The 13,038-nt window shown below is 43.5% G+C and overlaps 2 protein-coding genes across 4 annotated transcripts in view; both read right to left on the bottom strand.

Moving 5' to 3' along the window:
* The window catches only part of LOC109515749 (gamma-aminobutyric acid receptor subunit beta-2-like), a 30,652-nt gene that overhangs the window by 13,984 nt on the left and 3,630 nt on the right, over positions 1-13,038 (bottom strand). The gene's annotated exons all lie outside the window — the stretch shown is intronic.
* Positions 7,682-12,723, bottom strand: LOC109515746 (uncharacterized). Of its 2 annotated transcripts, none has more exons than XM_019869729.1 (2): positions 10,962-12,723; positions 7,682-8,182 (listed from the first exon to the last, which is right to left on the bottom strand). In XM_019869729.1, the coding sequence occupies exons 1-2, from the start codon at positions 12,471-12,473 to the stop codon at positions 7,871-7,873; spliced, it is 1,824 nt and encodes a 607-aa protein (XP_019725288.1). In that variant the 5' UTR covers positions 12,474-12,723; the 3' UTR covers positions 7,682-7,870. The 2 variants fall into 2 exon arrangements, with proteins under 2 accessions (XP_019725288.1, XP_019725289.1); XM_019869730.1 differs by having other exon boundaries at positions 7,682-8,186; positions 10,966-12,723.

The raw sequence follows: 13,038 nt of genomic DNA, 5'->3' as shown, positions 1-13,038 counted from the left end.
GGTCGTTTTCCAAAAAATGCAATGTTGTTGATGCTGGTGTTGGGTGACAAAATATTCTATCATGATATAGGCCATTTTATATCATGATAATGATGTACCATGACATTTGTTTTTTTGTTTTTTACCCACAGGTACAGATGACGACTGACAGAACCCTTTCTACGATGGAACTTTCCTGTACGACTGAGAGCCTCCACAAGTACCATGACATAGATATTTCCAATTATTCCATACAAAAAAATATAGGACATACAATGACTGCTTACCTTTTCTCACTTTATTTTTAAGTGACATTCAACAGACCTTTATCAAATGAGAAACGTGAGATTTAAATGTTAGATTACTTTTTTTTAATCTAAAATTTTGGACTCTGCTCTTGCAAAAGCAGCTGCAAACCTTGGGCTCCAGCCTCTGTCCTGATTTGCTGGCAAATGACCAATGACGAGAAACTCCCAAAAAAGTGACAGACTATGCTCTGACGGGTTTTTGCCCATCACTGGAACCTTTTCAGTTCATCACTGATGGACTCGTGCTTTGCTGACAATTGACGGAACCATGCGTCGCGTGTCCCGTGTTTGTTCGTGGGCGTGACTATATACCCGGGTTGCTTCGAGTAGACTGCATTGACAATGGGCTCATCCATCCCTCTATTGCCCGTTCCTAAGTCCTCGCTCCAAGGTTTACATGCTAGCACCCCCCACCAGTAATTCCATCGAGGAGGGAGGAAATGAAAAAGGAGCAAGGCGGGAGGAGCTAGAAATGTTTTGGGGTGACTTACCTGTTGTGTCAATGGGAACAGTCACGTCAACGTGGGTGGTTGCAGCTGTATGCAGGCGTCAATATGCAGAAGTCTGCACCTCAATCATCAACATTGTATCCCTTGACATGAAGTAGAGAGCTTCCCAATTCCTTCTTTTTAACTTTTGTTACTCTCCAGAGGCCAAGCAGCTATAATAGTCTCCTGGATGTTATCATTTTTTGGAGATGTCTGCTAAAGATGATGTCACGTTATTGACGCCTGTGAGAAATGCAGCGTCTGCATGTCAGAATTCTTACTATGACCACAAATGTAAACGTTATGCTTTATGTTTCAAGTGGGATTAAACTAAAGTCAAATATCGACACTGTTACACCTCACAACTTTGGATTTCCTTTGATTGGTTGCCATGACAACAAAAATCTACAATCTTTGAGTCTAGTATTCTATGTATGTGTATTTATTTACATATAAACCTTAATGGTTAAGGCTTTCTGTTAAATTATTTCTTTCAAAAATGTTTTGGAAACAATTACTTCCAGTTTGGGTCACAAATGCTGTCAGACAGAGAGCAAGAGCTCACTGGAGGGAGAAGCGCAATGTCGTGTGATGGACTGTCATTACGTTTGATTTATCTACTTCTGGTTAACAAGGTGCACACGGTATATTATGCTTTGTTTATCTATTACTGAATGTTTGAGTCCAAGACAAGATTGTAAATACAGTATTGACTCTAAATACTGCAAAATATCTCTGTTTTAGTTTTCATCGTGTTCCATGATGGACGAGCAATAAAATGATTGTGGACATTAGCATGAAGCGTGGTTCTTTGCCAGAGTTGATTCACTGCTTGTACTGTGTACCCATGTAACGTAGTAAAATTTGATAGCTGCAGCCCGAGAATTAAATCAATTTGGAAGTTAAGGTACCAATGTATTTATAGCGGGTCACCCACAATGACATGTTGGAGCTTTGCAACTATCTCAAATTCCATCAAAATTCTCTTCTGCTTTAGCACATGAGAACAAACAGTGGTGCGATATACTGGAAAAGTGTTATTTGAAATGTTCCTATGCAAGATATGTGCTCCGCCGGGCTGGTCAGGGATTTTATGTTTATAGCTGTAGAGACACAGTCTTCCTCTCTCTCAGATTCTGCCTCCTTTTTCTTGCTCTCTGGGCTCTTATGTAAGAGCCAGTTAGCAGGGCCGTGGCGCATTGGGGGATTAACGCAAGAGTCAAAATTCCGCCCTACTTTAACCATTGATGACAAAAATATTGTTTTCATGTTTGGCATTCTGGCAAGTCATCGATCGCTCCCCGTCAAGGGTGCCAATAAACCGTTAGAGAAGTGCAGAAGAAGCGAAGCAGGGAAAAGGAATAAAAAAAATGAGGCCAAAATGGCAGGGGTATAACTACCAGACTATTTATAGACCACCTACATCATCAGCAGAAGTCTCGAAGCTTTTCTGTCTGACAGGGACTCGGCAAAGCGGCTTGAGCGTCCCTTCGCCGAGCTAGCATGTCAGATACTAACAGTTAATAAGCAGCAAACAATGAGCGAGGTGATAAGACAGATTTTTGTGCAGGAGGAGCCTTCCTGTCTCCTTCCTCCTTTTGTCTTTGCTGCAGTGAGTGAGAGTGGACCTCTGCAGCACGCGGACTTGTTTGCGCTTCATCTCCACCACGGCGGGGTTGGGCCGGGCCGGTCCGAGCCGGTCCCTGCTCTCGGCCCGACCTGCCGGAGGAGAGGCCTCGCCGGAGCATATCACGCAGATTCAAACACGCTACATTTGCTCTGCGTCCGAGCTAATAGGACATGTAGTTCTAAAAAAAGGCTGTTTTTGCTGAATGTTTCCAGCCTAGCCGCTGTGTGTGTGTGTGTGTGTGTGTGTGTGTGTGTGTGTGTGTGTGTGTGTGTGTGCGTGTGCGTGTGCGTGTGTGTGTGGACCCCCCCTGAGGGGAGGTGTGCACCTTTGTTCCCAATGACCTTGTTTACGGACATAACACATCCACCACAAATTCCCAGACAGAATCTCATTTCGAGGCAGCGTCACAGGACAAAGTGAATTCAAGAGTGCGAGCTTACGAATGTGAGTGTGCCATAATCAACCTGACATTTGCATCCAATCACATTTTACCCCGTAACGAAGCTTGACGTTGAAATGAAGATGGAGCAGAGGCCTCCATTTTGGATAGAGAGTTGGAGATCCCTGCGCAGCCAATTTTCAAACTAAAATGTCTTCTGTGCCTGAGTCCAAGCTCTTCCACACATGCTGAACATACAAACCGGCCTTGTTGGATCATTGGCTTGTGGGTGAGATTGATAACTTTAAAGGCCCAGATTGAGTGTATTGATTTGAAGAGCGCTGGATTCAATCCCTCTTCCTCCACTCAGCATCTTTTTCTCATCCTGGCCCGAGTGATGTCTTTTATTGAGCTGTGAGGATACATCCTCTCACAAAAGCAGCACGGAAGACAGCGAGAGGGGCGGGTCAGCAAGAGGAGGAGGAGGGAGGGAGAATCCTAATAATTTTTCCATTTTGAATGAAGTCTGACCTTCATGTCTCTTTCTCTCTGGATCTCCCGCTCTTGACCTTTGGTTGCGAATTTTGAGCAACATGCTTCAGGAGGTCCTGGTTGGTCTTTCTTCTCTCTCACTCGATATTTTGTTGTGTGCCATCTGTCTTAATGCTGATGATTTTTAAAAAAAAATATGTAATTCGCTGTTTAGTGACAGCTGGGAGCACCGTTGTCATTTGCAGGTTCAGGTAGGTGAAGGTAAAAAATCGTAAGAACACACCTTATAATTATAATGTTTTTTTAGAGAGAGAGAGAGAGAGAGAGAGAGAGAGTATTAAGTAAAAGCATTAAAGGTTAATTTAAATGTTGTGAAGCACAAGAAATAGTTAACTCTGTTTTCTTGTTTGACTTCCTGTGGCGGCTGACCTTCGCTCACATTGCAGCCAAACTTAGAGGTAAGCGAGAGGTTTTGAGGATTGTTTCAGTGAGAAGAATATAAGAAGAATGGCTGTAAAATTGACTCAGTTTGGATCGTTTTGCTCAGCAATTATATTTTTCCAAGAAAAGAATCATATTTGAGGACAAAAGAAAGCTATTAGAACAATCTTTGAATCTACCATATATACTTTGTATTCCATGGATTTACATTCATTCCATGATTCTACTCAAGTAAATATCTGTTACAAGCTTGTTAGTAAATAGTAGTTGAAAAATCAAACACGATTAATCATGGAAAATTGTGCAATTAATTAGCTATAAAATTTTGATTGCTTAAGACATGAGGACATAGTGGATTTAAAATGACATATAACTTCATTTCTAATCAATGAATTGTTAGAGTAAATGGTTCATTTCATTATCTGGTGCTTTTACATGAATAAGTGGATGTAAATCGAATCAATCAAAATGTGTCCTCATGTTCACAGCTTGGGAAAGGACAGAATATCTCTTAATTTCCCAAGGACAAAAGTCATATGTGGTATTTGGAAATGATTCAGCCGGTCACAAATTTGAGCTTCACCTGTGTCAAGAAATGTAATTAGCACCATCCCAGGTGTGTCTAAAAAGACCCCCAGCACACAAAACCTCATGTGAAGAGCGACCTGACCTCTGACATGCCCAAGATTCAACTACAGACAAAAATACTGATCATCAACAGTCTGAAGGCCTAAACTGCTGCTGAGGTGGCAGACATTTTTAATGTATGCAAACGGCAACTACAGAGAATAAGAAAAAGAAACTGGTGACGTCTGTGACGAGGCCAGGTCAAGCAGACCCCTCGACAGTCCAGGGTCAGTCCTTTTTCAGCAACAGCAAATCTACATAAGAACTGGTCACAAGGAAATACTGTATCTACAAGAGCAGTTTTATAAAGTATCTCACACAGTAGGCTCCACGGATGACTTAGAGCCCACAAACCTGCATTAAATAAAAGACCAAAAAAAAACAACCCCCCCCCCAAAAAAAAAAAAACAACAACAAAATATTGTATTTTCCAAAGTCCACAATTTGTAGAAAAGGTGGACAATGGAAAAATGGCAAAAGATAGATTTTTCTGACAGTTTAACTTTGTCCCAGTCGCCGCAAATACTGCAGAAGACCCGTTGGAACTCACATGTACCCAAGATTCACACAAAAACAATCAGGTTAGGTAGAGGAAAACTTGAGGTCTTGTGTGAGCATGGGGATGTGTGAGGTGGTGGATGGCAATTAGGAATTTCTTTCTGCCCATTCCATCCCAAACCACAAGAGGGGGCACATTTTCAGCAAGGCTGCGCTTCCTAACCCTAACCCTCTACCTCAAAATTCCTCAAATCCCAAAAGGTCAAGGTGCTCCGGAACTGGCCAGCCCAGTCACCAGACAGGAACATTATTGGCCATGTCTGAGGTAAGCTGAAACCAAATAATCATGAACTTTATATTAATTCCTTTTTTTTTAAAGCACCACGACCTTATTTTCAAATGCTACTGAAGCATGCTCATGTATTTAAAATAAAACTATAATTTTTGATACACATTTTTTTTTTTGTAGGCAACAAAACGTTTGTCCAAGCAAACGCTGACATTTCTGACCTAACTAAATGATATAGAACTTTATTTTGATATGATAAGCATGCATGTATATCAACAGTCCCCTCCAAACATATTGGAACATCAAGGTCAATTAATTTGCTTTGTTGCTTCCTGAAGACATTTGGGTTTGCGATCAAAAAATAAATGTCACAAAAAAGTTCCGAAGTCCAGCTTTTAATTGATGGTAATTTACATTTAGACATGTCAAATAAAGTCGGACAGAGCACATTTTGTTTGAAGTCACTCACTTTTCAATTGAGCAAATGTACTGCAACCAACAATTTTAAATTTACCTTGTGTGAAGAGATGCTTTTCCAGGCCTTTACTGCAGCCTCTCTCAGTTCTGTTCTACTTTGTTTCTGGGGTTTTCTCCCTTTAATATCCTCTTCAGGTGGTGAAATGCATGCTCTGTTCAGTTAACCTCTAATTTTTGACTTAGCTAGTTTATTTGTTTGTTTGTTTATTGTTTATTGAACATAAAAACATATACAGTCTAAGACCTTCCACTATTTCCCCCTGATGAAGTCCTTTATTATGTTGGCAGAATTCAGAATTCATTCTGCTGCGGTCCAAATTGATACCATTGCTAAAAAAAAGGGCACCATTGAATTATGTGAAGTATGTGAGACTCTAACAGGATTTCCGTGCTAATGAATGCATCTCTCCTGTGGTTGCACTGTGGTTGAGAGGAAAGAAATTTCATCTGTGCTGTACGGCGCACATAGAGCATATTTGACAATAAAAGCTGACTTGACTTGACTTGATGTTGATCCCCATCACAGCAGCCCGTATCAGAGAAATGCACCGTGATTTCGTGACTGGTGATGCATTGGCGAAACACCCTGTTTTCCCAGTGAGGACTCTTCACACAGTTGGCCATCTTGCGCACATCCACTACAGCCCTGCTGTTGCAACCAGGCCGCACGTCTCTGCAGGTATGCGTCAGCCTGCTCAGAGCACTCAGGCATCTGGCCGGCCCGACTCTGACAGCAGCTTGTGTCTGGACGTGCTAGCATCAAATAAAACCTGAACCAAACCCACGAAGCAAATAACGGAGGAGCCGGGAGGCACCGGCGCTGACAAGGACGACGTATGTGAGGTAACAACTGCATCTCTCTGCTGCACGCACGCCCGCAAATTCACAACAAGCCCTTTTCTCCCAGCCTCCATTTCTTTTGGCAGTTATGCAAAGCATATGTGTTGGTCTTATATAATTGGCTCAGAGTGTTATGAATTACATTCCTCAACAAAATGTTGGTATGAATAATCTGGTGCAGTGCAGATGCTTTAATATTTTAAGGAGGCTTTGCGCAAAAAAAAAAAAAAAAAAAGAAGGCATCTCCGTGTCTAGCGAGAGAATGACTGAATGCAGCAACATCTTGAATGAGAAACAATTGTCTCTTTTGGTTTTTAAAGCATGTAAAGCATTTGGATATTACGTGCAAATGTGCCAACGCGCTGTACAAAGCAGGAGGAGGCGACGGATCAGCAGCGCGATGGAAGACGGGCCATGCCGGCCTCTGCGACCACATGCGCGGCTTCGGGTACAGATTCAGTGTTTGTATTGAACTGCTACATTATTGATTGGGAGCTATCTATTATAGATTACATTCTCCTCTGAGATGTGCCGGTCCAACGCCAAGCGGAGATGGCTTGCAGACAGGCTGAACCATCCCGGTCCAATCAGACAGATAGTTCGTTCGTTTGTGCCGCACGACTTCATTATTGATGTGGACCAATCAATTATGGATTTTCATGATCATCAAGGAACGTGGGCAGCTAAATTAGGAAAGTGTCGCTTCTGCCATACACACCTCAGTGGAAAGATTAAAGCACCTTGGCATCCCAAAGACATGATGAACATGAATAGGCGATGCAAGGACAACTTTTCTAAAACTGAAGCAAATATGGTACTCAAAACACCAAAAACATACAACACCAACGCATCTTTCACTTAAAGAAGTCAGTCTTACTCTTGGGACCAGAAACATGGATGACCATAAAAACTACGACCAGAACGTTATAAACAAGAGGCATGTGTAATAAACTATGAATTCACTGGCTAGAAACAACAGGTAATTGTAATGTTATTGAAGAATGTCCACTCAGAGAGTTGTGCTGAACAGAGGTGCTTTACTAGTCGCTCGGGAACAGTGCAGGCCAGTCTAATAGTAACGAAGACATGTTCTCTTTTTTATGCACGAGGTCGGTTGCCTTGGTAACCCGTTAGCCGCTCTTTACGGCATGTCGAACTGCTGTCGTAAAGTTCTATGCATATAGTCCATATATGACATCTCCCCCCTTTTCTTCTTCTTTTTTTTTTTTTCAGTCACATTTCAGAACAACAAAAATTACTTTCCTCAGTGCAAAAATACCTTAACATATTGAATATACAAGCAGCAACACAATCAGCTAGTGACTACTTTCACGTTTTACACACATTTTTTTTTTCTTTTTTTTTTTTTTTTTTTTTTCACAACACATTAAGATCTGTTTGGGCAGCGTTCTTCGTACACCCTCACAGATTCAGTCTGTTCACTGGTTTACTCAGCCTGCCGGACCGCGTGAATAGCTGTCCATCTTGCGTCTGAGGCAAGCTCGTTATGGGAGTAGCCAAGGTGTCTGGTGGCATTTCAGTCCGTTGGACAGTAGCTTCCGGCCGGGGATGTTGAAGCTGTGGGGGTGGAGTATCTCCAGAAGAAGCTGGCACACACAGGAGGTGGCGACGGTTGCGTCTCAAAGTCGCCCCCTTGTGCGTCTCGATGACATAGGATCTCGGAGTCGCGCCGTCACCAGTAACGACAGCCGGCGTTCCCCAAGCATCCTGATGATCCAACTTTGTGAGAACAGAATCGCCGGTTCTCAAAAGGGGTAAAGGTCTTGCACCATGACGTTGATTGAAGTAGAAGGCTTGCTTCTGTTTCTCCCTTGCATCCTTGCTTCTTACGGCAACTAGATCTGGCCATTGGGGTTGGAGATTCGACTCTAGCGTTGGGAGTGCTGTTTTAATCCTTCTCCCCATAAGCAGTTCTGATGGACTTACGCCTGTGGTTGCGCATGGGGTGGAACGGTAACACATAAGAGCAAGTAATGGGTCTTTCTGTTTTAGAATCCTCTTCGCAATTTGCACACTCCTTTCTGCATGTCCGTTGGCTTGTGGACAATGCGGGCTCGAAGTAATGTGATGAAAGTCGAAGTCACGGGAAAACTTACGGAACTCCTCACATGCAAATTGGGGTCCGTTGTCCGAAACAATCTGGTCCGGGCAGCCATAGCGAGCGAAGAGTGATTTGAGCTTCAATACGACCTGTGAAGCAGTTGTTGTTGACATATGGAGTATCTCGATGAACCTGGAGAAATAATCGGACACTACCAGGTAGGTTTGCTTGTTGTAATCACAAAGGTCGATTGCAAGTCTTTGCCAAGGTCTTTCAGGCATAGAAGTTGAGATGAGGGGCTCCTTACGCTGGGTGTGTTTCATCTCACAGCATGTTTGACAGGACTCCACTTTCAGTTTGATGTCAGTGGAGATTCCGGGCCACCACACGGATGCATTGGCCCGCTCCCTGCATTTGGTTAGGCCCTGATGTCCATCATGGATCCGATCCAAGATGTCACCTCTCAACGGGGCCGGAATTAATATGCGACATCCCTTGGTGACAATACCTTTGTACTCTGACAGTTCACTTCTAACTGGATAATAGTCTCTGATGGCAATAGGGACATTTCCTACATAATCTGGCCAACCTGACTTGATATATCTCAGTAGCACCTTTAGGTTACTGTCAGCTGCTGTGGCTAGCTTTATAGCCTCAAGCTTTTGTGGTGTGGCTGGCATGCCGGTGATGATGGCTGCAATGTAACACTTTACATCGGAATGAGTGTCACTTACCTCCGTAGTGCACTGTAATGGGCTACGGGACAGCGCATCAGCCACGGTAAGAGTCTTGCCTGGTGCATATTCAGCTGTAGGCTTAAATCTCATAAGTCTCATTAAGAGTCTTTGGCAACGCATTGGAACGTTATCCAGATCCTTTTTATTCATCAGCGGTACCAAAGGTTTATGGTCAACCCGGAGAAAACCCACGCAGGCCCTTGGAGAACATGCAAACTCCACATAGGGAGGCCGCAGCTGGAATTGAACTTGATATCTCTGCACTGTAAGGTTGACGCGCGAACCACTGGACCACCGCACCACCCCGGTGACCAATTTGAAGTTCTCCAGCCCAACCAGGTAATTCTCAAACCTTTCGCATTCCCAAACACTTGCCAGACATTCCTTTTCGATCTGGGCATATCTGGTTATCATAATAAATTTTATTTATAAGCGCCTTTCAAAACACTCAAGGACACTTTACAATCAAGAACAAAACAATAAAACCACAGATAAAACTATAAATAATAAAAGAAGACGTGTAATTTAAACGGAGCATCCAATTTGGAATAGGTGAGTTTTAAGACGGGATTTGAATGTGGGAAGAAAAACCAATACAGTATTACAGTGCATCCGCTGATACAGTAGTAGGTCGGTTCACATCATAGAACTTGAGTACGGGAGATGTAGACAGAATGACTTTGATATGCTCGAATGCCTTTTTCTGCGGGTGATCCCATGTCCATGTGGAATTGGACCTCAACAGTTCGTATAAGGGTGAGTTCCAGAGTTTGGGGGCAGAGTGGCTGAAAGCGCAATTGAATTAATTTGTCTGTCATGTATGCCACTGTATTTGCTTGACGCACTGACAAACCAAGTACGAGACATAGTATCTACCTGAACCCCAGCTTTGGGTACAGGGCAGGAGTATATATTTGCCAAAATTATCAAGAGTCAATACTAACCATTTCCTGTTGTGGAAAAGTCAAAGGCAATTCGATTGGATTCGCATGTGTTAATTCATACATTGTGCAGCACTTTCATCCATGTTCTTTTAAGACGGCCTTGAGCTTCTTTTCTCTTCCTTCTTAATTCTTTGAGCTTGCAACAGAATTGCCTTATTGCTGAATAGCGCTCCTCAAGTAAGATGGCTTTTCCCTGGCAACAGCTTTTTCTGTGCAGTGGTGCTCAGAATGATGCCACGATATGCTGTGAGGGGGATGTTTCCTTTTACAGTGAGAAGCAGGCAACATGTCAGTTGACCCACTGTTGACAAATGAGGGATATACTTCCACAACAAGTATGTGAACATGCCCAGGACACGTTTCAGGTCCTGGACGTTCTGTGGCTCTGGGAGCTCTTTGATGGCTTTTACTTTCTCAGGATCAGGTTTTACTCCTGACTTGTCAATCAGTTGACCCAGGAAGTGGAGTTGGTTTTTCCTGAACACGCACTTGTCTCTGTTCAACTTCAAACCTGTCAACTTGATTCTCTCCAGAACTTTGCTTAGGCGCTCATCGTGTTGTTCTGGTGTGTCGCCATAAACTAGTATGTCGCCCATGTAAATTGCCACTCCATCAAGATCACTCAGGGCCTCCATCATTTTCCTCTGAAAGATTTCTGGAGCGCTGGTGATGCCGAAAGGCAGACGTTTAAATGCGTACCTTCCAAAAGGTGTAATGAATGTAGTTAACTCGCTGCTTCGTGGATGGAGGGGTATCTGCCAGAACCCTGAAGCCGCGTCAAGTGACGTAAACGTGGTTGCTCCACACAGTTTTGCAGTGATTTCCTCGGCAGTTGGGAGGACAAATCTTTCTCTCTTCACAGCTTCATTTAGTTTTTTCAAATCCACACAGATGCGCACTTGGCCATTTTTTCTTGGGACAGGCACCATTGCGCACCAGTCTGTTGGGTCAGTTACTTTTTCAATTATCTTGTATTTCTCCATACGCTGCAATTCCTCTTTTACTTTACCCAAAAGCGGCAGAGGGACTCGACGAGCTGTGTGAACTGCATACGGTTCTGCGTTATCTTTGAGTTTTATTTCGACTGGCTCTGTCTTAAGGGTTCCATGCTCGCCGAATGCATTGTGCACTTCCTCAATGCGTTTCACTAGTCCCATTGCGCATGCTGTCTCTTTGCCTAGCAGGTTATTAGACGTCTGGCTGTGGATCACAAACACTGGAAATGAATAGTACTTTCCTTTGTACTTTGCATTTGCCTGGAATTTTCCAACACAGTTTAGCTGACCACCAGGGCTATTCATTGGGGGGATATTGGACTGCACAAGTTTCTCTTCAGGGACTAACATGTCGAATGTCTCTTTCTCCATGATGTTTAAATCCGCTCCAGTATCAATTTTAAATTTAACTGGTGTTGCTCCAATGACAATTTCTACAGTCCATTTATCACTCTCTCTGGTAGTGTCTGTGACAGCCCCAAGGAAATATGGTGTCTGCGAAACAGTCTCCTCGTCCGTCACTTCTTTGATAGACTTGCTGTGGCACATTCTTTCCCAGTGACCCACCTTTTTGCACTTGTTGCATGTAGACTTCATGGCTGGACATTTACTTTGTTCTCTATGCTTAATTTTACCACATCTTCCACATTTTTGTTCAGTGTGCTCCCCATTCACTTGCTTTTCATTTTTCCACTGCTGCTTCCCTCTGAATGCAGTTTTCGGATGAGAGACCTCCTGCACCGCTGCGCACGCCTCCCCTTGCTCGTGCACTTGCCTCGTCACCTCCTCAGACTGCCGTACGGCCTGAACGGTCTGAGCTAGTGTGAGCTGTGACTCAAGCTGCAGTTTACGAGACATCTCTTTGTCGATTATTCCCACAACGATGCGATCCCTGATGTGCTCCTCTCTGTGTATCCCAAAGTCACAATGTTCCGACAGTTCGTACAAAGCTCGGATAAACATTTCGACTTTCTCACCGGGCCGCTGTACTCTCTGGTGGAAACACGCTCGCTCGTGGATAACATTCCTCTTCGGGTAGAAGTATTCGTCGTATTTTCCTAACACGACGTCGAATTTCGTCTTGTCCGCTTCATCCGCAAAAGTGAATGCCTTGAAAATATTCTCCGCCTCCGCGCCCATAGCGTAGATCAAAGAGCTTACTTGCACCTCGCCGTCCTCGTTGTTCAATTTCGTCGCCACACGAAAACGCTGAAACCGCTGCTTCCAATCAGCCCATTCCGTCGGGCGGTCGAACGGAAAGCTTCCCGGGGGGTTAAACTTTGCCATTATCCGAAGCTGCAGGTCTGTCGCCGACTTCTGACACCATGTAATGTTATTGAAGAATGTCCACTCAGAGAGTTGTGCTGAACAGAGGTGCTTTACTAGTCGCTCGGGAACAGTGCAGGCCAGTCTAATAGTAACGAAGACATGTTCTCTTTTTTATGCACGAGGTCGGTTGCCTTGGTAACCCGTTAGCCGCTCTTTACGGCATGTCGAACTGCTGTCGTAAAGTTCTATGCATATAGTCCATATATGACACATAAGTCCTTTCTTTTAGGTGTGACACTCATTTTCATTTTTATTGCTTTAAACGCATTTTTAGCCCGAGCAGAGCACGTTTTCTGAGTTTGAATATTTCTTCATGGGAATGAGTTGTATGATCAAATTAATGTTCATTTATGCTTCAGGATATTAACCTTAACGAAATACATGTTGAAACGTGTGCATAAGTCCTTTTGTTTAGGTGTGATACTCATTTTGAGTTTTTATTGCTTTAAACGCATTTTCAGCCCGAGCAGAACACGTTTTCTGAGTTTGAATATTTCTTCACAGGAATGAGACGTATGATCGA

Source organism: Hippocampus comes, unplaced genomic scaffold, assembly GCF_001891065.2.
Source record: "Hippocampus comes isolate QL1 unplaced genomic scaffold, H_comes_QL1_v1.1 scaffold9, whole genome shotgun sequence".
Classification (NCBI taxonomy): domain Eukaryota; kingdom Metazoa; phylum Chordata; class Actinopteri; order Syngnathiformes; family Syngnathidae; genus Hippocampus; species Hippocampus comes.
This window is presented reverse-complemented; position numbering and strand designations above follow the sequence as displayed.

Excerpts from the sequence above, each read along its gene's own strand:
- LOC109515746 (XM_019869729.1), bottom strand. The coding sequence starts at position 12,473 with ATGGCAAAGTTTAACCCCCCGGGAAGCTTTCCGTTCGACCGCCCGACG. Across the intron at positions 8,183-10,961 it reads TTACGTCACTTGACGCGGCT|CATCAGGATGCTTGGGGAAC; the intron begins TCAGGGTTCTGG and ends ACAAAGTTGGAT.